General features: G+C 32.4%; 3 protein-coding genes across 8 annotated transcripts; 1 reads left to right on the top strand and 2 right to left on the bottom strand.

Annotated features, from left to right (window-relative positions):
- Positions 1–4078: 4078 nt before the first annotated feature.
- On the top strand, positions 4079–9469 carry LOC100789843 (33 kDa ribonucleoprotein, chloroplastic). 6 transcript variants are annotated; one of them, XM_041006059.1, is made up of 7 exons: positions 4079–4441; positions 4615–4716; positions 5312–5608; positions 5729–5858; positions 7090–7315; positions 8695–8878; positions 9218–9469. In XM_041006059.1, exons 1-4 carry the CDS (start codon positions 4088–4090, stop codon positions 5801–5803), a joined length of 828 nt encoding a protein of 275 aa, XP_040861993.1. In that variant the 5' UTR covers positions 4079–4087; the 3' UTR covers positions 5804–5858; positions 7090–7315; positions 8695–8878; positions 9218–9469. The 6 variants fall into 6 exon arrangements, with proteins under 6 accessions (XP_040861993.1, XP_040861996.1, XP_040861995.1 ...); XM_041006062.1 differs by having other exon boundaries at positions 4081–4441; positions 5312–5603; positions 7157–7315; XM_041006061.1 differs by having other exon boundaries at positions 4081–4441; positions 5312–5603.
- Positions 9470–16492: 7023 nt separating this feature from the next.
- Positions 16493–19061, bottom strand: LOC100793347 (syntaxin-121). Its single transcript, XM_003535770.5, has 2 exons — positions 18322–19061; positions 16493–17359 (listed from the first exon to the last, which is right to left on the bottom strand). The coding sequence occupies exons 1-2, from the start codon at positions 18884–18886 to the stop codon at positions 17004–17006; spliced, it is 921 nt and encodes a 306-aa protein (XP_003535818.1). The 5' UTR covers positions 18887–19061; the 3' UTR covers positions 16493–17003.
- A 2943-nt stretch (positions 19062–22004) lies between these two features.
- LOC100789318 (syntaxin-121) lies at positions 22005–24830 on the bottom strand. Its single transcript, XM_003537071.5, has 2 exons — positions 23982–24830; positions 22005–22758 (listed from the first exon to the last, which is right to left on the bottom strand). Exons 1-2 carry the CDS (start codon positions 24544–24546, stop codon positions 22325–22327), a joined length of 999 nt encoding a protein of 332 aa, XP_003537119.1. The 5' UTR covers positions 24547–24830; the 3' UTR covers positions 22005–22324.
- Positions 24831–26214: the final 1384 nt, after the last annotated feature.

Raw genomic sequence — 26214 nt, 5'->3', positions numbered from 1 at the left:
ACTTCCGGAAGAACACTTCTTCCAGAAACTTTCCGAAAAATGTTCTTCCGGAACTTTCGGAAGAACCCCTAACGGGTCTTCCGGAAGACACCGCCGTCATCCTTTTCCGCCATTTTTTCCGGCGTACTCTAATCTTCTCCCCTCTCGTCTTCTACCCTAAGGTTACTATCCTAAGGTTCCACTGCTGAATCAATACTGGATAGTAAAAGCAATGGAGAGTTAGGGAGACTAACCTCGAAGGCTGTTCGCGGAGAAGACGGAGAAGAAGAAGAAGCTTGGCTCGTGGTGTCCGGAAGAAGACGAAAGCTTGGCTCGCGGTGTCACGAAGGATCAACAGGAATGGAAGAAGAAAAGAAGCAGCAGTGGTCTTCCGAGAAGAGGAGCGCGTTTTAAAATTTTTAACTTAAAGGGCAAAATGGTCATTCACTAAAATTGCTGGGTGCACCAGCAATATTGCTGGGTGCACCTAGCAACTCCCATCGTTCAAACAAACAAAAAATGATAATAAGTGACATTGTACACTTACTGGTTGCTATAAAAGGAAACAACCCCAACCAATCAAGTTTTCCAATAAAGGCCTCCAATTGTTCTAATTTGCCAACATCATCATCAAGATTCAAAAGAACTTTCTTTTGTAATAACATATGTCCCATTATGTGAATTCTTTCTTTGGCACTTGTTAAGTTGATATCCTTCTCTCCACCTATTTTAAAAAGAAGCTTGTCTTAAAGGATATTTTAAATCATATTTGTTTGAAGTTTCTCTCACATTTTCAAGAAAACATAAACGTTCAAAATGGTCCGCAATGGCAGGGTCGGTCCTGGGCCTAAACCAGAGGGACAACATGGAAGGCCTGAAGCATAAGTTAGTGATTCAAAAAACCCTCATAACAAACAGATGAATTTTTGCTAGTTTAAAAGCTTTTCAGCTGAGTAATTGAAGATAATCTTCCTCCTTCAATTCTCCCACCCCATACATTCTTTTAATATAATGATTTCTTTTAATTCTTTCTATCTCTCCCTTACTTGAACATCAAGTTTGTTTTACGGAATCTTTATACATTTCCATATTATTTTTAAGAATATAACATAAAAATATTATTACCGAGTATTTTTTAAAAATATGTTTGATTACATTTTAATATTCTTAAAAATAACTATAAACTCTTATTTATTTTCATTAAATACAAAACACAAATATATATAAACTCACTGATAGGAAATTATCAGTTTTTTTTTTGTGATCTAAGATATTTATCAGTGAGTTTATACATAATCGACTTTTGAAATTTAAAATATTAATTTTTTTACACTTTACTTATTTTGTCAATCACATTCTGTCGTAACCCACATAATAAAATATATTGTACGTTTTAATATAAAAGTAATAATTATTTGGTATCAAGTTAATATATATTTAATATTTTTTAATTTATTGTCTTATAATTATAATTTATTTTATTAAAATTCAAACAACTTTGTACAAATTATTCAAACAGTTTGAAGATATTTGTACATGTATAAAAATTCAGGGGAACCAAGGAGACACTTAGGAGCAATATAACTTGAAAATATAACATTTCCAAGAATGTTATGTTGAGGAACATAATACGAAAATATCATTATCGGTTAATTTAAAAAAAAATATGGTTGGTTACATTTTCATATTCTTGGAAATATTTTTTAAAATTTTAAATAACTTAAATAATAAATAAATGAGATTTCATATGTATTCAATAATAAATTCTCACATTCTCATAAGAATATTACTTTTTCACCCATATGAGAATAGAAATGTTGGAAATTATAAGGGATATTTGTTTCTTTGGGGAATATCATACTAAATGTATTATATCCATTTAATTTCTTATATTTATTATATAAAAAAAATATTTGTAAGGGATTGTTTGTTTCATAAAATTTTATTGGATTTCTAAGAATGTATAGATGAGAATATAATATTATCATTTGGTACAAGTTTTGAAAAAACTTTATTGAGTATTATTGAATCATGATAATGTTATAATTTCCAACATTTTTATTCCCATGAGAACATCAGAATTTAGGCTAAAATATATTTTACATCCCTAAATATATTTAAATGTTTGGAATTCATCCCTCCGAAATTAAAATCTATTACTTTTTGGCACAACAAATTATAAAACTCTCCCTAAATTTATGAATCCCTCTTCCCTAACCTTTCATCCCTAATAACCTCTAGCCCAAATCTGCCAGTCACCACCATCCCTAACCTCGCACCAACATGACCCAATCATCACCCAACCGCGCCGTCGCAACCAACTCCTGCAAATTCAAATATGGGAACATAAGAATATAGATTTGCAAAGGAGTTTCACACGACAACCAAGTGTTTTGGATCTATGGTGGTACCCATCTCTTCTACGTCGTGCTGCTACTTGCACCACATCCTCCTCCTCCGTGTCGTGCCTTCGCTCTCTCCCGCCATGGATCCTTGCTCTTTCTTGAGGCTCACCATCGACCAACCACGCCCTCAAAATTCTTGTTGCTTCCAAACTCGCGCACTTCGTTGTGTCATCCTTTCTCTTCTCCATGCTTCTGCAAAATCAAGCTCAAGAATTTTCCTCTTCAATCCTTCGCCGTTCCTTTCATTCCTCCGAAAATCTACTTCCCCAACTCATGTAATTCCACTTGAATGTAAAAGTCGAACCCAATTTGGATTTCCAAGAATATAATTGTTTTATGTTATGTTAGTATGCATGTGTAAGTTTGATGTGTTTTGCGTGTTAACAATGAGGTTATTTTATTTCGTTCAGGTCATTGCAATTGGAACCAAGAGGTTCTAAAAATTGGTTGAGATCATTTAGGAGTGAGCACGGGAAGGTCGGGGAAGAGGTAGCGCGGCGCAGAGGAGTAGCTAGTGCAAGCGATGGCGTGACGCGGAGGAGATGGGGTTGTTGTTTGGATGATGTGGTTGGAAGAGGATGAAGAAGGTTTCGGAAGTGGGGATTAAATTTTTGTTGCGATTTTTTTCACATTTTTGTGGGGGTTTTAACTCCCAAAAATCACAAGAGAGTAGTTGACTATGGAACCAATAAGCGAGTGACACATAAAAAAAAATCAACCGAACTTATATCCGAGTGAAAAAATAACAAATTTCAATTTTGAAAAAAAGAAAAAAAATTCTCAAAATTTTGTAAGAACAAATTTAAATATTTTGATATTATAAAAATGCAAAAGCATATTTTAACCAAAAATTTATCATCTAATACACATTAAACATCCTTGTAGTTTGAATTCGTTTACGAGTTATTATTGTTATCATTCACATTAGCTAAAAAGGTCACAAAATCTTGGCTTCAATTATTCCACTTAATCAAATTGAATCAAGCATTCTTCGATTTATAAATGCCCATGAATTTCAAATTTAAGAATAATGAAATAAATGATTCAAATTACATTAGACCAGCTGTATTATAAAAAAATCTCAAATGTCAACATTTTTTCTCAAGATTGCCCGATTGTCCTTGTCTTTTGGGAGGGAAATTTTTTCTTATACATACTACTTTATATAATAAAGATAAAAATAATCACTTATAATCTAATTATTTGTTATTTATGATTATGTAAATAACTAAATCATGAGCATCTCTATTTTTTGGGGGATGATGGGTTTTGTCTCTAGAACTAATAAAATGACAAAAATGTTTTTATGTTATTATTTTAATTCCTTAAGTTAATTATTTGTTGTCATTTAGTCTTTAAAAGTAGGTTACTATTGTACAGGAAATACACTATAATATCACACCACACATTTTTTTCTTATTTTATTTTTTATTAATATTTTATTTAATTAATATTAAAAAACCGTGATTAAATTTTACAATACACTCCATATAGTGAATTTTTCACTGAAGAAGGAGATCCAAACCCTCGATTTTTTGAATTTTAGACAAAAATAGTGACAAATTGCACTCTCTCTTCTTCTTTTTTTACTGAAACAAATTACACTTTTAAAGAACTTTTTCTTTCATTTACTCTTTTTAATTTTCAAACATATATAAATAATATAAGGCTGTAATCCGAAAAAAAAAATCGTTTATGCTGCAATGTGGTTCTCCATGGCTGCTTCAACTTCAACTGCTACTTCCTCCCTTATCTGCAACATTTCACTCACCTTTAACTTCCCACACACACTCATACCCTCGAAACCCCTCAATCTCAACCCCCAACTATTCTTTGCTTCTCCCCTCTCACTCTCACTTTACCATTTCCCCCTCTCTTCACTTTCCTTCCAAGACACTCAAAAACCCCTTCAACGCGAAACCTTCCAAAAACCAGAGCCGAATGCGTCACATACAAACCAATCCTCCAGACTCTTTGTGGGAAACTTGCCTTACTCATTGCTCTCTTCCCAGTTGGCTCAGCGGTTCGGAGAGGCTGGCAATGTTGTATCCGTGGAGGTTTGTGAATTTCGTTAGTTTTTTTTTTTAAGACCCTTTTCAACTTTTATGATTTGATTCATAAATTTGAATTTTTTTTTTTTTGGGATGTTATGGTAAATTGGTAATAATAGTTTGGATTGTGTTTGTGGCTTTTTTTTTTCTCTTTCTTTTTTTGTTGATGAATTGTGTAGATTGTGTATGATGACATCATGGATAGAAGTAGAGGGTTTGCGTTTGTTACAATGGGGAGCATGGAGGATGCTGAACGAGCGATTCGAATGTTTGATGGCTCTGTAAGTCTTGTTTACTAATAATCAGTGATTTTCAGATGAGTGATTCAATGTGCATTGAAAATGAAATAGTCTAGATTGCGATGGAGGGCGCGAGCTCTTTCATTTTTCTATCTATTCTAGACTACTCTGCATCTATTTATTATGGGATTGGATTTGGTTCCTTTGAAATGAAGGTAAAATGCAGAATTGTAACCTTTGATTGGAAACACATGTATTTGGAGCTGGACACAACCTAAAAATTAAAAGTTTGTTGTAAGTTATTTGGAGTTCTAATTTGGATTTGTTTTGTCATCTATGTCATCATTGTCATGTTGGATGGTAACTTACTGATCTATGGTAGACGGTGAAGATGGAGGTGGAAATAGGGACCAGAGTTATAAATTGGTGCATAATCAAGGATTGGTTATGAAATAGTTATATCAAAATTCAGTTTTCCTTGTCTTATTACCATTTATCTAGGAGATAATATGTCTTCTTTTTACCATTTTGGGTCTTGATCTGGAAATATCATATAAAAAGCCATAATTCAATTGTTTACTGTTCTGTACGGGTGAGCAGAACTCATTTTGATGGTAATAGCTGCGATAATGAACAGGAAATTGGAGGTAGAATTATGAAGGTAAACTTCACAGCGATACCCAAAAGAGGCAAACGGCTAGTAATGGGTTCAAACTATAGAGGCTTTGTAGACAGCCCTCACAAGATTTATGCTGGAAACCTTGGTTGGGGTCTGACTTCACAAGATCTTAGGGATGCCTTTGCTGAGCAGCCTGGCTTCCTGAGTGCCAAGGTCATCTATGAAAGGAACAGTGGAAGGTCTAGGGGATATGGGTTTGTCTCTTTTGAAACTGCTGAGGATGTAGAGGCTGCTTTGAATTCTATGAATGGTGTGGTATGAACAATTTTGGTAGATTAGTTTTGCTATCCTGAATTTAGTTCGTCTTGTTATCTATTAATTTAACTATGCAAGTATGTAACCACTTTCTTTGCATATGTAACATCCTGTTTTCAGGAGGTTCAAGGCCGGCCCTTACGGCTGAATCTAGCTACAGATAAGAATACTTCATCTCCTCTGGTAATTCATTAAAATACAGGAAGTAATGTTGATAGCATGGAAATGCCATCTAGTGTCATCACATGAGGTATGTGATTGATCATTGTTTTTACCCACAACATGTGCATATGTTCATTTTAACTTTGTGAACTGTGAACTTGATCTTCCTCACATTTCCAGTTAGTTCTTAGTCACATTGGCATATGCCAACTACACCTTCAGGCAATTGTAAGATGTTCCTGTAAATGTACTGGACATTAATATGGGTCCATGTTAACTGTAGTATTGTAATGGAATTGAAGGGAACATAGATCAAAACCATAAGTCACAAAACATTACGCAGATAGTCATTAGAAAAGTAATGAATGCAGTATAGAAGGCATCATTATTTTTTTTCTTCCTTTTTCATAGCATCCAAACACAAACTTCTACCATGTGCACCTCCTCACACAGTGGGTACATCCACCATCAGATATCATTACTGTATGCTTAGAAGGGAGAAAATTGAGGGAAAGGCTTCTTCTTTGGAGTAAAGTAAAACTTGTGTAGACACTAACCCAAATGATGTGAGATGTGTGGGGCACTGACTATAAAAACATAATAAGTGCCTTTTTGCATGGGTGCCTTCATATTTTAAAGGGTTTTGGTGTTTTTTTTTAACTTGACTAATAGGATAGAAACATGTGTACAATATTTACCTCCTATTCAGTTACCACACCCTTTATATTATCCTTTTCTCCCCTCTCTTTCTGATTCCTATATCCCCTTCTCCACTCCCTCTTTGCCACATGTCAATTATGTTATTTCTTTTTCTCTTCACTTCCACTAATTCTTCTTGTGCAATATGTTTCCTCCTCTCATACTCGTGAGCCTATATCCTTTGGCCCGTTTTCCATTCCTAACACCCTCTTTCTTTTTCCTACTATAAACCTCACTAATGGACCTACCAGAGATTCTTCACACTTCATTTAGGAATTGCAAACTTTAGAGTACAACCAATCAATTAAGAGATTCATCACACCTTCAGGCGATTTGTGTTCATCACATCTCTTCGTTATATAAATAATTTACCAAAAAAACTGAAACATTAAAATCATGGCAAAACAATTAGCAATAAAATGTGGTGCCTGACAATTTGAAGGGGCACTCTGTACACTTCTCATGTAGACCAATAAATAATAAAAATTTGTTTATATTATGAGGCAAAATGCATGAAAATATTACTACCCTTTTCATTTTAGGGTCTATTTAGTTTTTAATTATCGATTGATACAGTAATTTAAAATTTGGATGTTATAAATGTAAAATTTTCTATTTAGGATTAACACAAATCCCAATTTGGTGGTGTTACATTCCTTGCCGTTGACTATCATCTTTGCTGACAAGGACGATTAATGTGAGAAGGCCAACAAGATTAGTAGCATGCCGGAGTTATCATTGTTGTTGGATATCCTCCTTGATGTCCCTTCTATCAAGCTTGGTTTGTTGAAAAAGACAAGGACGAAAACCTCTTGGAAGACAATCCTCCTTACCATCAGAAACAAGGTATATTCTAGTTTTTATTTTTATTTTTGTAACCAGAATTTTAGTGTACTTATTATTTTCTGTTTTTTTTTGTCTTTGTTGCAAAGTATGTAAACATGACATTTAATTCTTTCATGTGACTTTGCAAAAAAAGATATAGAAGAAGCCTTGAGTTAATGTTTTTGACATGTTCTCTATTGAAGATGTTAAATGATTTTTTGGAGACTTGTCAATCCATCTCCCTTTTGTTTGATCAATTGATTGACATAAATTTCCTTACCCTTTCAGTGTGTTTGTTTCAAATTCAATGTTTAAAAATTTATTTCCTAGAATGTGATATTTCCATGTTTTTTTATGAGTTTTAAGAATTTATTTTCAGGTAATATTTACACTAGGGAAAGTGACAACTTATTTTGCCTCATTTTTATTTTCATGGTGAGGGGTGGGAAAGTTATATTCCTCTAGGAATAGGGGAAGTTATTTTGTAATTCAATTATAAATTTTACTCCTACTTTTAATTTTATTCTAATAATTTTAAAAAGCTTTACTAAAAATATTAAAATTTAACCAAACATATTTTTAAATGTATGCAGGAATAAAATTCCTGGATATAATATTATTAGAAATGTGATTACTGGGAATTCAATATTATACCTTGAAAGAAACGCCCTCTTTGTGATAAGGTATATAGGTGTAGTAGTTGCTTCAAGTGAATGTCTATTGTTTGAAAGTTATAGATTTCCATGTTATAGTTTTTTGGGTGATGAAATACAAAGATGTGAACATTATTCCAAGTACTTTACATTGCAAATAGTCAACAAAATATGCAGTGTTGTTAAATGGCGGTGCCATGGCTGCTATGGTGGAATGGCATGGTGGATTTTTTGCCAACCATCATAGACAATTTGTGAAGGGAGGCCCACTATAGCGGCATCATAGGCCTGAATGGCGTGCCCATATGATGGAATTTTGGCCTTCCGCCATGGATAACATTGAAAGTAAGCAAAGATTGAATACATTTTGTCCATTTCAAAAGAAAGGTTGATAGCCAAAAAATGTTGCAGAAAGGTGCAATGGCAGCTGTTTGTCATATGCTTTATAATCTTGCTGTAGAATAGTTAGATGGTTTTTTTAGAGATTAGTGAAAAAATCTATAAACTTGTTAAATTAAAGAAACCGTCGTATAGGGGGTACCCAAACCTTTTTCACATGAACCAAGAAAAAATAAACTTGTGTTCATATAATATACATAGACATGATAGATTGATAATAGTATTACTTTTTTCATTATCTAATTTTTAATTGTTGATTGATCAATTAATTTAAAATTTGCATGTTGAAAATATAAGATATACTTTAATCATTAACTCTAATCTTAATTGGTGGAAATATTTATGCAGATAACTTTGTTAATTGTCACCATTGCCATCGAGTATTGTTCTTGTGTGAGAAGGCCAACAACGCTAGAAGCATACTTTGTTATCGTTGACTATTTTGCTTCCCTCACTTCTTTCAGGATTGATTTGTCACTCAAGATAGGTACAAAAACCTCTTGGAAGATGATCCTTTATCTTCATTAATAAGGTATTTTCTTGTTTTTAATTTCTGATTTTTTAACCAAAATTTTAATCTACATACTATCAGTTTTCTATTGATTAGCAGTGTACACACCCGTTACTAAGGTGTTATACACTTTTTTTTATATATTTTAGTTGAAAATTTCATGCATGGTTAAATGCTTGTTTGTCCAAGATGAGTATAATAATGATGTTAAGAACATAAGTGAAGGTTAAAAAAAACTTGGGTATGAAAATATTGTTTTTATAAGTTATAAGTTATTCTTAAAAAAATTATTAGTTTGAGTATTGAATAAATAAACATTGTTTTTATAAGTTATTCTTAATTTTTCTTGTGTTTTGATAGGTCTTGTTCAATTAAAGGAGATTGGGTGCGAAGTCTGAGTGAAGAGAAGAAAAGTCCAAGAAGGTGAAAACTGAAAAGTCAAAGTTTTTAGAAGTTGAGCTCGAAGGAGACCAGCACCCAGCGCTTAGTGTTCAGAGAAGGTGGCTTTTAAGTTTTTTATAAGCACCATGTGTAACATCCCTTGTTACGTTACTTCAAAAGCATACATAAAATGCTTTCTACTTAATTTTAATAAAACTCTTATTTAATTTAGTCATCAAAATCCATGTGAATTTTTCGCGTTATGAAAACATATTTAAACAACTGCAAAAATTAAAGCATAAGCACGAATATGAAAAGAAATATAACTTAATCATTAATAAATTTGTTCTTAACAAAGTTTATGAGCATAACTAAAAGTTGATTACAATTGATATATTCATAAGTTAACTCCTAAGTAAAATAAGATAACTACCAATTGATAACATCGATCAATCTATTACATCATCACGTATAACAAATCTAATCCCCTCCCTCATCATCCCCTAAAGTAGTCTTCAACATTATTGAAATGGTCACGAAAGGGATAAATACTCCAATAGTCAACAAACGGAAAAAATGGTGTGTACTCATAAGAGCTGATAAACCACTCTGAAAAGAGTAGAGAACTTTTCTCATTCCAAAGGAGGACCCACTGGAGGGACCAAAAGAGGATGTGCACGAGGGAGACTTCATTGCACTAGAGGAGGTTGAGAATGAGGGGATATAGGTTTCTAAGAGAGATATCTCTATGTCGATGGAGTACCCACCAAGAGACTTTTGAGGACTCATCACTAGACTCTCTTTGCTCTTCAGAGTGGTATATTGACTCTCTAGAGTACACACTATCTTCTCTGTATGTTGACTATTGGAGTGTCTATCCGTTTCGTGACCATTTCAACGACGTTGAAGACTACTTTGGGGGATCATGAGGGAGGGGATTAGATTTGTTATAGGTGATGCTCTTAGGGGGTAGATTGATCAATGTTCTGTGTAGGTACTTATCTTATGTTACTTAGCCATTCTCTTTTGAATATTTTAGTTGTAATCAACTTTTAGTTATGCTTATCAACTTTGTTAAGAACGTCTTGATTATGGTTAAGTTATATTTCTTTTCATATTGGTGCTTATGCTTTAATTTCCGTAGTTGTTTAAAGATGTTTTCAAAATGCAAAAAATTCACATGGATTTTGATGAATAAATTAAATAAGAATTTTGTCAAAATTAAGTACAAAGCAATTCATATAATAGTTCTATATCTAAGAGGCTTGTTTGGTATATCAAGGTTTTATAATTTATCTTCTTAGGAATAAGGGATAAGTTATAAAATTAAGTAATTTTGTTTTTAAGGAATTAGGGATAAAAAGAATTAGTGCCTCTATATAACTATGAATTTGGGTAACTCATGATTTCTAACTTTTAAAAATATTTGATTCCAAAATTTGTTTTTATAAAATTCTAAAAATCTTGTTTATTTTAAAGTTTTCTTGTTTTATTTGAAAGGTTAAGATCTACCATTTACAAATTCTGAATCTCAATTTTGATTGTTTAAATAGAAGAAACAATGAAATTGATAGGCATTGAGACAAGTTGTTTGGGAACGATACTCTACTTTGTGTGTTAAGTCATAAGATAATTACATCATAAAATGAATTAGGATCCTCAATTATTTTTATTAGATGCAAATAAATACAAAAGTTAAAAGTTGTGTCTTATGTATGCTCAAATGAAAAACATTGTATCTACATCTAAAGTTTCAGACAGAGGCATACAAATGTTATGATCTAATGCAATATTTAAAAATCTCATTTAAGACTTCATTTAATATTTTGTGTTTGAGATTAGTTTTGCAATAATTGTGTTAGAGACATACTCCTAGGATTTGTCAAAATCTAAGAAACATAAAAGAACTATCAAATTCAAACTCTACCAAAAGACGTGTCTTGTTGTGACAGGCCTACTTTGATGAAAAGCACATGATGCTCTGCTAAAGTATGCTTCTAGAAAACTAAAGAGAGGGATTTCTCACCAAGAAGAGGACATGCATTTAATGTCCAAACAAACATTTCTTCAGACACAAGCTTCTAGTGAAGAAATTTATCCGTTTAGAGACAACAAGCATCTATTGAAGAAGACCTATAAATGCAAGAAGCTTTGAAGAGTTGAGGTTAACGAACCTATGCGCAAAGATTTGAAATCTCTTGTTTTCTCTTCTCAAGTTCTTTCTGTGTATTCTGCAGAGTTGTAAAGCTCTCAAAACACTTTGATTATCCTAAGAGAAAAGACTAAGTGCGCTTAAGTTGTAAATCTGTCCGTAAGACGATTAGGAATTAGTCAGTGAGCAAAGTAACAACAAATATTATTATTTGGTTTAGAACCAATAGTGGCTTGGTAGAATAAAGGATACTAGGTTTCCAAGCTTGGGTTATAAGAGCCAAAAGTGACAATGAACAATATTTGTAACTCATTGAAACTAGTGGAATTTGGTAGTTTGTCAAGAACTGGATGTAGTCTCAATAATTGAGACGAATCAATATAATTTCATGTGTTTTATATTTTTATCTCTTTGTGTTTAACTGATTTAGGGTTTGAATTTGAATTTGTTTTGAAAAAAAAACATATTTTGGCAAAATTTGTTAATCATCGTCTAATCTTGTTTGTTGCAAAAATCTATTATTTGTTTTTCAAAACTAGTTCAGATGATAGTTTTGTGTTTGCAAAAAGACTTAGAAAATTTTAAAAATCACAATTCAATCCCCTTTCTAATGATATTTGTCTTTACACTATGTATTTGTGTGAATAGGTATGCTTGTCTAAAGGTCAACAAGTTTTCTATTTTTTTCTGTCATTTTTTTCTTCACTTTCTTTTTTCATTTTCAACTACCTCATTTTTCTTTTTCTACTCATTCTTCCTTTCTTTTCACCACTCACTCCTTCAAACAACCATTTACTCCTTTTTGTAACAACCTTATTTCACTCCTTTGGATTGGGTTGGATATTTCCTAAGAGATTTGCACTTGGTTGCTCAGTCAGTTGCTTAGCAATCTAGCCCACTTGAGTCCCCCAAATTCTTTATAGGAACATCAGCATTCTTCTGGTTTGAAAAAAAACACCTCCATAAATTAATTCAAAGTTTCCTCCAACTTGGATGTATGATCCACAATAAGTTTTTGTTTTCCTTGAAATGATGATTTTTTTTAAAGACTTGAATCTTGTCTCCAACAAAAAATTGGACTATTTCTCCAATTAGGATTAATTGTTAGAGAATGGAACATTAGGATTAATTGTTAGAGAATGGAACATTACCTTGATTTCCTTGCCTTCCTTGAGTTTTTCTATCATGAACGATTAAAGAATCATTCCTTGCCAGATTCTAAATCAAAGTGATTGCTTCATCTGTTGTTTTTAGCATCCACAGTTCCACCTACAGAAACATCCAACATGAGCTTTGTCTAAGGCCTAAGCCCTTAACAAAAAGTTTGCATTTGTGTCAAATCATCCGTCCTATGATTTTGGCACATCCTTAGCAATTGGTTGAATCTTTCTCAATCTTCACAAAGTGATTCCCCTTCCATCTGACCAAATGAAGTGAGCTCATTCTTAGTTTTCCCAAAATGTGAAGGTGGAAAGTACTTTGTAAGAAATTGTTAAGTCATAAGACGAATCAGGATCCTCAATCAATTTGATTTTATGCAAATAATTACAAATCTTAAAAGTTGTGACTTATAATGCAAATAGACAAAAGCATTGTATCTGCATCTAATGGATCAAATGATAACATACAAATTCTAGTTTTGATAGGAAATTAAGACTAAATTGATACTATATGTTTGTCGAACATCCTTCTAGGATCTTTCAAAACCAAGGAAGTAAAAGAAAAATCAAGAGCAACCTTTTTTTTTCTCTCAAAAGATGCCCCAACCTATTGTACTTAGTGTGGATAGACATGCTCTGTGCTAAAGTGATTTGACCACTACTAAAGTGTGACTCAAGGAAGATAAGAAGAATGGTGTATCAACATGGATTGGGTGTGCAATTAATGCACCAATAGACACCTTTTTCAAACACAAGATAAAACACAATATAAGATTGTTTAGAGGCAATGACTACCTACTAAAGATAACTTAAAATATGAGAAGCCTTGATGAGTTGAAGTGCTAAAGAAGAAGTCAAATTTCATATTCCCTCTCTTCTTCAAGCTCATTTTTTGTCTCTTAAGTTGAAAGCTCTCAAAACAACTTGTGAATCTTGAGAGAAAGAGACTCTTAGTACTTAACATGGAAATTCGTCTGTAAGACGATAAACTAATCTATGTGCAAACAAACACCAACAAATCTTATGATTTGTTTAGAGGTAGAAGTGGTTCAGTAGAACAATGAATACTTGGGTTGTAAAAGCTTGGAGGTAAGCTTTATTGTAAAAGCCATAAGTGACAATGAAAAATACTAGTAACTTTATGAAAGTTAGTGAAAACTTAGTGGGTTATCAAGAACTGAACGTAGTCTCATTAGTAGAGACAAATCAGTATAAAACGCTCAATGTCTGATCTATTTTTCTTATCTACTTTAATTGACCAATGGTTTAAATTTGATTTTGTATATAAAAGTGTTTGCAAAATCTTTTAAGTATCATTGATATTTACTTTTATAGAAACTTCTCTTCTAGTGTATTCCAATATGTGAGACCGTGATTAGGATGAGATTGGAGCAAAGTCCTAACCCTCCCCGTTAATGAAAAAGCAAATAATCCCAAGTGTATAGCTTCTTTAGTTGCTCCATTAATCTTTTCACTATATCACACAATTGAAAAAGTGTAGCAAGATGCTCATATGGATCTTCATGATTATTTGCAAAAGCATTATGGTTAATTAAAGTTAGCAAAGCAAGCTTTATTTCAAAATTATTAGCCTGAACTATGCTTGACACCCTAAATTGGACTTACATGAATACCCGTAATAGACTTACTAAAATTAAATATATCTCCTTGTTATAAATTTAATAAAAGATTATCTAGAATTTTTTGCAGGAAATTTAAAACATTTTAATCACAGTGCAAAACCCACATTTCATTTATAAGAAATAATTATTTGTTTTGGCCTTGGAGTTGGATTTATGAAAGATAAACTATTACGAAAGTATTTATGAACGATGTTTTCATTAATCAAGAACGAAAATTAAGAATGAAAAGATGATTAGATATTATCCTAGGTTCAACCATAAATGATACTGACGAGAGATCAGCGCATGATCAATCTTGATTTCCAAAATCAGTATTTGTATCTATCATCACGATTTCGTAATAACCAAATCGTCATGACTTCACGCAAAACATGTATTATAACGAGAGATATAACCATACATCCCTACCAATATTAAACCATACATCTCTACCAATATTATAACGAGAGATATAACCGAGGTGTGCCTCTGTAAATTTGTTTAAAAGATGGATTTGAGAATGTTTAAATGAAATTTTGTTATGCTTAAATGGTTTGCAGTGAACCTAATGGTTTGTAAAAATGAGTTTGGTTTATTAAAACTGACATTTCGTCAAAAGGGATTTCAATATAATGTTGAATTAATGAGGATGAACTTAGTTTAAAAATTTCAAGTAATAACGCGCTAAAAGAAAATAAATTTACCCTTGATAGGTGAAAGGATGTTTGATAAATTTACTGGTGGAAATGCATTATTTCTCTACTCGAAAACGTCAGCCCAGGGAAAACACGAAACACGTGTTCACACACCACGCTTGGGACTATATGATTTGTCAGGCTAAAACTAGGGTGTTAAAAGTACTAATTTGGGACTAGATGATTTGTCGGGCTAAAACTAGGGTGTTAAAAGTACTGATTGGGATTGAATTGAATTATAACCTAATCTAAATAGAATTAATTTTTGTTTTGAACTAGTTTAAAAAAATGAGTATATTATTTTATAAAACTAATTTGGTTAGTTAAATTATTTCTGTAAAATTAATTCAGTTAATCGAACTAATTTTTATTTAAATATTTTTTATTTGAAAAAAATAGTTCAAAAACTAATTCAAAAATGAGTTTAAAATTGATTCCACTCTTAGAATTAGTTTAAAACTAGTTAAAAATTAGATCAATTCAGAACCAATTTTTTAAAATCAGTTCAAAACAAATTCGGTTTGGTTTTTTTACCGAACTAATTTTTGCACACCCCTAACTAAAACCTACAAAGAAAATGTTACAACTTTAAACACATTATGAGTGTATTTGTGTGGTGATTTATAATTGTAAAAAATTGTATTTCAAAATTCTATGATGTGAACTTCTTTAACAACACTAACTTGTTAAAGTGAGAGGAAACTAAATCCAAGTGCATATTTGAAAAGTTAAGCAAGGTGGTGTCTAAATGTTTTAAGGTCTTAGGCAAGTATATTTAAAGAGTAATTTAAAATAATTTGTTTAATCTCATTTTGTTTTCTTACCAATTACAAAATTACTAACGAAAGTTATATAATTAAGTATTTATAAACTTTTAATGTCAATAATATACAATTTTAAAATTAAAGTTTTACTAATAAAATAGTATATATATAATATATTATATAATAATTCAAATTAATAATTAATATGTTTATAAAAAAATTGAGATCTTAGATAATTTGGGGCATAAGGCAACGACCTAAATGGCCTTGGAATTGCCTCGACCTTGAGTTTGAGAACCAAATTCATTGACTTGATAAAAAAATATAAGAACTAAAATTAAGTTTGATTGAAAGTTTAAGGATAAAAAAATACATTATTTTCTAATAATAAGATTAAAGTGCACTTTTAGTCATATATATTTTTAATTATATTTAATTTAGTCTCTTATCTTTTAAAAAGTTTAATTTAGTTCTTATATTTTTAAATGAGTCAAAATGATCCTTTCAGAAAATGATATTTTTAATTTTGGGACATGATTATGAATTTTATTTTACTAATTTGAGACATAAATTCATGTACATGAAAACTATAGAATTCAACGGGTGTTTGAATAAAAAAGAATCATAAAAATTAGATAAAATAAGATTTGAAATCATGTGATAAAATAAAAATATACATTTATTTTGTAATGATCACTTTTTAAAAGATGAAATTAAATTTTTCAAAAGATAACAAATCAGGGTGAATATAATAAAGACATAAAAACTAAAAAGTATATCTTACCCAAATAATAATATGTGAAAACAATGCTATATCAATATGCTACTAAATAAGGTGCAATTCATTTGTACAACGGCATAAACACGCAAAACAATTGAACTAACTCCTACAATACATAAAAGTAGTTCACCCATTTATCTAGCTGCTTAAAATTTCATATAAATTACATACATATTTGCAAAAGAATGTACCACCATGAACATCAACATGCCCTAGCGTCTCTCTTCCCTAGCTAGGATAAAACCGCTTCAACGAGTTCTCTTCGCGGTAGTAAAGTAATAATTCTAAACGGTGCACGCAAGCACCATGTGACATGTCCATAGGCTTCTATAAACCAAACCAAAATGTCTCAATCTTCAAACATGTACAAATGCGTACGTGGAAAATATAAATTAATCAACACATGATGCGACCCAAAAAAAGAAAAAATAAAACTAATCACAAAAGCCAAGGTATATATTTTTCTAATGCAATGGTCTAGGCAGCATATGAATTGACTTAACTAATATAAGATACTAACAATCTCTGAAGTTTGAACTAGTCCAAGTTCTTCGCAGCCACCACCATATAGCAATTAGAATATGTGATCGATCATTTTCTTAGAACTATAGGGAGGACTATGATCAAGATGATAATAATGAGCAATATGATGGCTATGCATGTCCACTTTCGGGTGTTCTTTTGGTGCTTCCTTGCCACGTGCAGCTGCTGGACCCCACCCCGCACGTATGAATTGGCGCGTGCCACGTGGCTTTCGATGTCGTCCAATTGTTCTCCCTGGGATTGCACCAACACGGCCATGTCCAAGAACACTTGGTGAAGCTCGTTTAGGTTTCTCTCTATTTCCTTGACTGTGTCGTGCCTCTCTTGAATCTCTTGGATTGTGTCCATCACGCTGGCTCTACCTTGCTGCTCGATCGCTTTCTGCAAGAATGTTTCACTCTCACCTGTTCCATGCACCATAATTATCATGTACCATTAATTTTAAATTACTAGCCTAATCAACAAATAACATGTAAAAATGTGAAGGATAAACTAATAACTAAAAGACTAGTGATTAATATTCGTTAGAGATAATCTACATAATAAAGTCAAAATTCGAATCCTGCATCACTTACTTATGAAACATAAATCGGGTCAATCGTTATTAACATAATCATTACGATTTTAAAAACATGTGCAGATTCTGTCAAAGATAAATACTAATGATGTTGGGTGATTTCTCGCATTCTTTGATTTTTTTTTTTATTTCTCATTTACTATGTTTATCCAATGAAAGACAAACAATTCATATCGACATCATCTTTTTACGGAAAATCTCCATACCATATAGTAGTCATGATTAATTTATCTTTATTTGCTATGTCACGAATGCATTTACTCCCAATATTAATTATGCTGAAATTTAACATTTTATTTTAAAAAAAAAAAAACAAGAGTGATAACTTTCAAACTTTACCACTTAACCATAAAGGCTTTAATATCATGTCAAAATTATCTATCTCAAAACACTAATGATTTTTATATATTTGTATAGAATTTCTACTTCTCTTTTACAGTTTCACTCTTTTCCCGGCCATCTTTCTCTGTCACACTACATCACTTATATCACGTTTTTTCATTTGTCTTTCTATAATAATTAATCTCCTTACCTCTCCTTACGTATTTGATGACATATGACATTATATGAATAGTTAACATTACATTTAATTTACTGCTTAAAGTTTGGTCCTTTGTGTCTGATCATCTAAAATTCATAATCCTCACTAACCTGCAGACAGAATTTATTTGATATTCACAACTCTTGAGAATTATTGTATAATAAACTAGGAAACACAAACAAAATTTCCAATCATAAACAACGTAAACACGTTAACATGAACATTAATTTATGAGAATTGACACGTACCAGTAGAAATGAGGAGGTCAATGGTTTTGTCATCGGGATTCTCTCCGGTGACCGTATAATATCTACGCTGCACGGTTTCCCTGTACTCCGATGATATCTGTTGTCTGAGGCTGTTGAAGCTGTCCATAGAGTCCTTCAGCTTCTTCCTCAGTCCGCTCACCACAGACGTTCTGGTCCGGTCCGAGGACGAACCAGGTTCCAAACCAGGCAAGTTTCGGCTCACCTGATTGGACCGGTCCAGCGTCTCGAGCCGGACCTTGACGAGCTTCGCTTTCTTTAAAGCGAGTGCCACATCAGCATCCATGCGTGAGCGAAGCTCCTTCACAGCCTTCGCGCTGTGAAGGGTCTTGCTCTTCTCGTGGTTCCCACGTAGATTCTCATGGAGACGCTCCAGCTCCTTCAGGTCCTCTTTCACCTGCTCAACTTCTTGAAAGAACTTTTCAAGGTTCGCGCTGCCCTCGGCTGTTGGTGATGACGCGGCCGCCATCTCGATCACATGGTGGTGGTGGTCAGGCAAGACTTGGTCGTTGTTGCGGGAGAAGGAGCCAGAGAACAAGTCATTCATTTTAGGGTTTGAGCTTTTGATATATGAAGAAATTAGGGTAAAGAGAATTCAAAGGAGTTAATAAGATCGGAGAGAACTATGGGAATGAATGTATATACATGTATTGAGGAGAATTTTATTTTGTATGGCTTTAAGATGCATATAAATGGGAGTGGTGGCTTATGAACTAAGAGTTTGAAATTTTCTTTGAATAATAATAATAATAATAATATTTAGGTGGAAGTGGGCAAGACTTATTTAAATTGCAACAATATTTTTCTTTTTTGTAGCATCTGGTTTAATTTGTAATTTTGTTATTACGCAAGAAATAACGAGAAAAACACGGTTTTATTTTACGCAACGTTGATGAGTCTTGCACAAATGGTGGCTTTACAATATGTGTGAAAAAACAAGCAGACAGAAAAAAGGGTTAACGGGTCAAAGGAGGTTGGGACTTGGGAAGAATAATAGGGAATTAGGAAATATGAACAAATGGGCTTGTGGGAAATTTCGTGTCATTTGCAATTGTGCAAATTAAAGTATAAGCAGACACGAAATTTGGGAACAAAGGGGAGGGTAATACCGGAATAATGCAGAAATAGAAGGCTTGGAAGGGAGAAAAATGCTGCTTGGCGTGAGAGGATGGGGATTTTTGGTTTTGCAGATACAAATTGTAATTAATAATAATCTACTCCGCGTTTAATTAGTAGTGTGTACGGCGAAAAGGATTATACCTGCAAGCTGCAATGTAGAATTTAGGTGTACGTGAGTGGTGATGGGAGAATGTTCCTATTAAGCATAATGGAATGGTATGCAGAGTATCCAAGGTTGATGATTGGGACTGCTTAATCAATGGATAGTGAAAACTGAAAGATAATAAAATATGTGTAAAACTTCTAAAAATGCTCTTGTTTAAAAAAAAATCTAAAAATGTTCTAGCTAAATAAACATTCTTAAAAACTTGTTCATTCAATATAATTATTCAATTTTACATATCTAATAAGGTTGAAATGATCTCTTATCATATGTGCCAGCTTATAAATTCAAACTCTCACTTGTGTTTTAAGAGTGAAGTAAATATAAATGCTTTTGTGGAGACTTTCTGTCTTGAAATGGGACACTATCTCTTCTCCTTAAATTTTATTGTACCAAAATACAAAGACTTCTATTTCTTGAAACACTCAGTATTCTTTCTTTTTACCCTACCCAGACATCCCTAATACCTTCCTACTAACAAAAATCTTTGTTCATTTCTTAGTTGTTATATAGTTGAGGAAAACAAGTGTAATTTCAAAATGAGAGGGAAGATGTGCAGTCTAATTTTGTTAAACATTGTTATCATGATTAAGATTAAATAGTTTCCTAAATGTTTTTGATTAAATAGTTATTTAACTTAATTTGATAAAATTCTTGATTCAGATTAGAAGATTAGAGACATGTTATCTTGATAGAGATTTTTTTTTTTATTCATAAGAATTGAAGATAAGTACTATGAGATTTGTAACAACTCGCGTACCTTACTCAATTAACTGAGGTAAATTTCTTAATTTTCATGATAAAGATTATAATAATAAAAAACAAATATTTATTAGATAAAGATATATTGTGATTTTTATTAGATAAAAATTAATAGATCTCATTTATTTATTTACATAATTAGATTAGGAGCAATGCTATACTACATGAAATTCTTTGTGCACGAAAAGTATGAAACACTGGTCCTTGTATCCTATTGGTTAACAATTAAATAAAAAAGGAAAAAAATATTTTCTGCAAATCATGAGATGATCGTAGATTTATTTTGTCGTAACCATCGTGTCATTCATCACTTTCCTTAAATTAAACAAGGTGAATGTGATCATTGAATATTGACTGAATTAAGAATTCCTAACAAATAACATTACCTTTTAATATAAAATTTTAAGAAGAAATGTATTAGTTCTCTTTTACATGAGATTATCATATTAATTAATAAGTTATTGATTATATTTTAATTTGATTACTAGTTGAATGAACAATTAAATACTTATAGAATTAATAATTATTCAAAAAAAATTAATCAGTTTGAGTTCTATGATAAAAAATAAATACCTTGATTAGTACAATTAAATGATGAAGAAATTATATTTTTAAGTCATTTATTGACTAAATATGTGTTAATTTATTAAAATTTGATAGTAACATCTTGCTTTAGAATTAACTTAGAACTATAATTATGAAAAAAAATATTATAGTAATATTATTATTCTATTGTTCTTGAATATAAAATATATTACTTTATATTATTCAAACATTAAGGAGTATTTTCATATAGGTCACTCACAAACAGAGTGTGCTAAACTTTGCCAAATGTGCATTATTTGAATTTTGGTGAGTTGAGTTGGCCGGTCACTAGAGAATGGTCAAGCAGTCCCTACTGTTAACGACTCTAGAAATGGAAGTTTCGAATGTAACTTCTTTGTAGCTCCAGTTGGGCTTTGGATAGGTTTCCAGAACAATACCAAGGGAAGGAAAGACTCAAAAGTCAACAAGTCAATGAAGACTTTTCATCACTATAACCATGATAGATCAAAAGCAGAATAAAATTACACCGAAAGTCTACAATGCTACATATTCACAAGATTCGTTTCACCACTTTCCTATTAAAAATTCAACCTCAAGGACACTATAAACAAAATATTACAGCTTGTTTGTCTAAAGTGGTTTATAAATAAACAAATAAAAACCACTGATAAATCTATAAATATGTCCCTTTACCACCACCTTCATTCTCCAATCTCCACACACTTGTTTTAACCTGTTCTACTGATGACAAATTATGGAGATGTACATTGATACCCCCTCATAATTTGTTCAAGTTTAATATTTTTTATCTTATAGTTCCAAAACCACTAGAAGTGTAGACAATGTAACCTGGTGTATTACTGTATAATAATATCAACAGATTCAGTTGAAACTGAATTGAACTTTTGCCTTATACTTGCAAGTGCCGCTGATACTGATTTTTAAGTAGATCAGTTGGAATAATTGCCACACAGCTCTGCCACTAAGTTCAATGGACTCTCACGAAGAGAAGAGAAATGACTGATAAGGGAATAGTAAGATAGCATAAAGGAAGAGTAAGATACTGTACATCATATTTAGGGAAAGATGCCATACATATTATATAAACCATCAGTCAGCAATTAAACTGTTCAAACTGATAAGCTACTTACAGAAAAAGAATATGATGCTCAAAATAATGATGTCCAAAAACCTACCTCGACAGAACAACCAACCATTCCCTTCCCCCAGATTGAAATGAAACTGCTGGTCACCCTAACAGATTTCCTCCCAAGTCTTAAGCCAATCCATTTTTCTCTCACCCATGCTAGATCCCAAAATATAAAATATCAATCTTCAAATCAAAATAAATGAAACCAAAATGCTTCGTGAAATATAGACTCGTAATCCCTAACGTTAAGCATTGACAGGAGGTGGAGGTGTTTGAGCTGGTGCAGGCTGATTACCATTATTGCCGCCACCACTACTGTTATTTTTCCACGGCCTCACAGTGAAGAGCACCACAAAGAAGATGATCACCAGAAGAAGTATGATACAGTAGCAGGTCCATTTCCTGGTATTTTTCTGGTACTTTCGCGCAGTCTGCAACTGCTCGGCTCCGGTGCGCACAAAAGAATGAGCTCTTGCCACATGGCTCTCGATATCATCCAACTGCTCTCCTTGATGTTGCACCAGCACTGTCATGTCAAGGAACACTTGGTGCAACTCCTTGAGATTCTTTTCTATCTCTTTGACGGCATCATGCCTCTCTTGAATCTCATTGATGGTGTCCAGAATTCTACCCCTGCCTTGCTCTTGAATGGCTTTCTGAAGGAAGGTCTCACTCTCACCTGCAATAAAGGGAAAAGCACAGATTCTTATGGGACCTCCCAAACTAGCATCAAATCAGATTTAGACAAAATTGAACCCAAACTTAAACTCGTGAGGACAGAATAGTGCTTCACAGACTTGAATTTGGAAGACCGGTTTGAACTTTAATAAACTATCCACTAATTCCATTAAGTTCTAGTTGTTCTTCAATTGAAACAATGATGGAGAAAATGAGAAATTAATCATGACTCTGTCCCAGTAGACTAGAATTTGAAAGAGCAATTTTCCTACTAGTAATTATTCGTCTTGTTTTTTGTAAATTTGCTGCTTGATTTCTATTTTTTTAATATATAAATCCAAAATCCACTTTGATTGCCAACCAAAATAGAATTGAGCAGTAAACTACTGAAGAGTTTAGGCTGAAAACTTGCTTATTAAGAACCGGAAATCCTTGGTTACTATATTCAACTTGATGTGGCATCTTAGAGATCCAGAGAATTAGTTATTTTATTCACTACATTTTTCTCCAACATTATTTTATTTCTTTATCGCTTTTTCTCGCATCAATCATCTTATCTCAAACTTTTACTATTCATCTCTATCTCCTCGTCTCTCTCTTTGTTGTATAAAATAACATCCAAATACAATTTCTCTTTAAACAATGATCAAGAAATCACACCACAAGTATTTTCTAGAATGATAATCCTACTCAAACCGGATAAAATTAGCATGGAAGATAGAGTTCACTTTCTCAATATTTAGCACCACTACACATATTTAAGCTCAAACTCAAACACTATTAGTTAAGCTGCTAAAATTGCATAACAGTTGATACATGTGTCTGGTAACACATGGACCATTTAAGGAATCAAAACTCTAATTAGGCCAATTGTTTTCATTCTTGCCATTTATTTATATTTTAGAAGATTAGAACAGTATTTAAAAGGAACCAAGCACGTTGCTACTTCAATGATCTGGTGACTATGACGTAAAGAAAATGAAATGAAATTTAATTTTCCCAAATTAGATCAAATTAGGACAAATAAGGTTTTAAAAAGGTCAGGAATCGTAATTTAGGCTGCAACGTCAAAGTTTTTTAAACTGTCTGTGACCCCTATTGAGACTAGGCCGCATTTGTCTGCAATTTCCCAAAATATCAACAAGAAAAAAGCGACTGATATTTAAAACCTTATTCAAAATTCAATTAAATAAATAAATATATAAATCCGAAACGAAGCCTTACCGGTGGAGATCAAGAGATCGAGCGTCTTATCATCGGGATTCTCGCCGGTGACGGTGAAGTACCGCCGCTGCACGGTCTCGCGGTACTCCGACGAAACAAGCCCGCGAATCTCGTTGAAACTCTCCATCGAATCCTTCAGCTTCTTCTTCAAACCGTTGACCACGGAGGTCCGGGTCCGGTCCGAGGACGAACCCGGTCCACATCCAGGCAAGTTACGGTTCGCGGCATTGGACCGCTCCAGCGCCTCGAGCTTCAGCTTGATCAGCTTCGCCTTCTTCAGCGCCGCCGAAACGTCGCCGTCCATGCCTGACCGCAGGTCCCTCACCGCCTTCGCGTTGTGCAGCGTCTTGCTCTGCTCGTGGCTGCTTCTTAAACTCTGCGCTAAGCCTTCTAATTCCTTTAGTTCCTCATTCACGCCTTCCACGTCCTCGAAGAACTTGTCGAGGTTCACCTCGCCGCCGCGGGGGCCACCGGCGGCGGCGCCCATCTCGATGTCGTGGTGGCGGTCCGGGGATGACTGGTCGCTGCGGAAGCGAGAGAAGGAACCTGAGAACAAGTCGTTCATTGTTTCTTTCTTCTTATTTGGTTATTTTCGTTTCTAATGGTTTTTGAGAGAGAAGAATGAGTTGAGAGTAGTATTGAAGAGAAAGAGGGATGATGATCGTGGTGTGGTGTGGTGTCTTCACATGGTTATGATTATGATGGATTCAATTTGATTCAACTACCGCGTAGACAGAGAGTGTTAGGAAGAGAAGTCAACATGACGTGGATGAGAAAGAGAGAGCACGATGCAAGCGGGTGAGAATTTTCTTCTTGGGGGAGAAGAAGGGTGAAGGCAAGTGTGATTATTGATTAACGATGACAACTTTTTTTTTTTCATTTTTGTTATTTTCATCATAAAAAAATAGATAAATATCTATTTTGATGGTAGAAGAGGATTACAAATTGGTTATCATTAAAAAAATAAAATTTAATTCTTAAATGTGTAAAAAGAATTAGGATATTAAATCTAATTTTTCTATTTTTAGACATTAATTTATCATTGTATCACATGTTCGAGGACTAAAATAGATATTTATTCTAAAACAAATGGATATTATATAAGATTGTATTAGTTCTACACTTTCATATGATCATCATTAAATAATTATAGTAAAAATCAACAAATTTATTTGAATTGATTATATAAATTTATTTTACCTTTCTAAATCGAAAATTAAAGACTAATCTTTTAAGATATTGAGATTCATTGAAGGGTAACATATTTCAATAAATAAAATTTTATATGCATGAGGTAGAACTATTAAATATGTAGATAAACTTATATGAGATTGTTTTAGCTTAATCAAATGTTTAAGATTCAAATCTTTATATAATTGTGTGTTGTTTAAAATAAACAGATTAAAAATTGAATCTATTTTTTTATAAAAGAATTTAATTTTTATATATTATTAGTGTAAAAAATATTACATCATTTTTAAAATATTAATTATTATAAAAATTAACAAAAATTATTATTAATAATATAAAATAATTATACTGACCATACATATATTATTTATGTATACATATCTTAAAAATATATGTGGTAAAATTATAAAATAATAAAACGTTGTCCTAATTGTGTACTAAAATTTCTGTTTTACTTAAGCGTAAAGTGAAATAGCGCGTTTGGAATGGGGTTAAGAAGATAAGTTAAGAGAGGAAAGAGCCCTTTGACGGTAAGATTATTCGTACTTAAGTTTTCAACCATTTCAGTCAGCGTAAACAGAAAGGCATTGCGGGTTTGTTTTGCATTAACTATCGATGATTAGTTTATTATTACTAGTATTAAAGAGGGGGTGAAGCAAACATAAGGGAAATATCTAAGAGTAAATTGTAATTGCACACTTTATATTTTTTTCAAATTATACTTGATATTCTTTCCATTTTTATATTATTTTTATTTTTTCTCTTTTAACATCATTGATTAACGTCAATGAAAATATATGAGCATACGAAATTATTTTAACATTTTTGTTACACTCACACCCACTATGTTTTTCTCAAATAATATTCGATATCCTTAATTTTTTACGTTATTTTTACCTTCTTTTGTTAACGCTGTTAATTAAAATCAATTGAAATATGTGAGCAAATAAAATTATTTTAACATCTTTATTAGATATTTAATAACAAATTAACAATTGGTCATATGAATGAATCTTTCTTAACGCAATAACAATTTTTTTTA

The sequence above is a fragment of the Glycine max genome, chromosome 10, assembly GCF_000004515.6.
Source record: "Glycine max cultivar Williams 82 chromosome 10, Glycine_max_v4.0, whole genome shotgun sequence".
NCBI lineage: Eukaryota > Viridiplantae > Streptophyta > Magnoliopsida > Fabales > Fabaceae > Glycine > Glycine max.
This window is presented reverse-complemented; position numbering and strand designations above follow the sequence as displayed.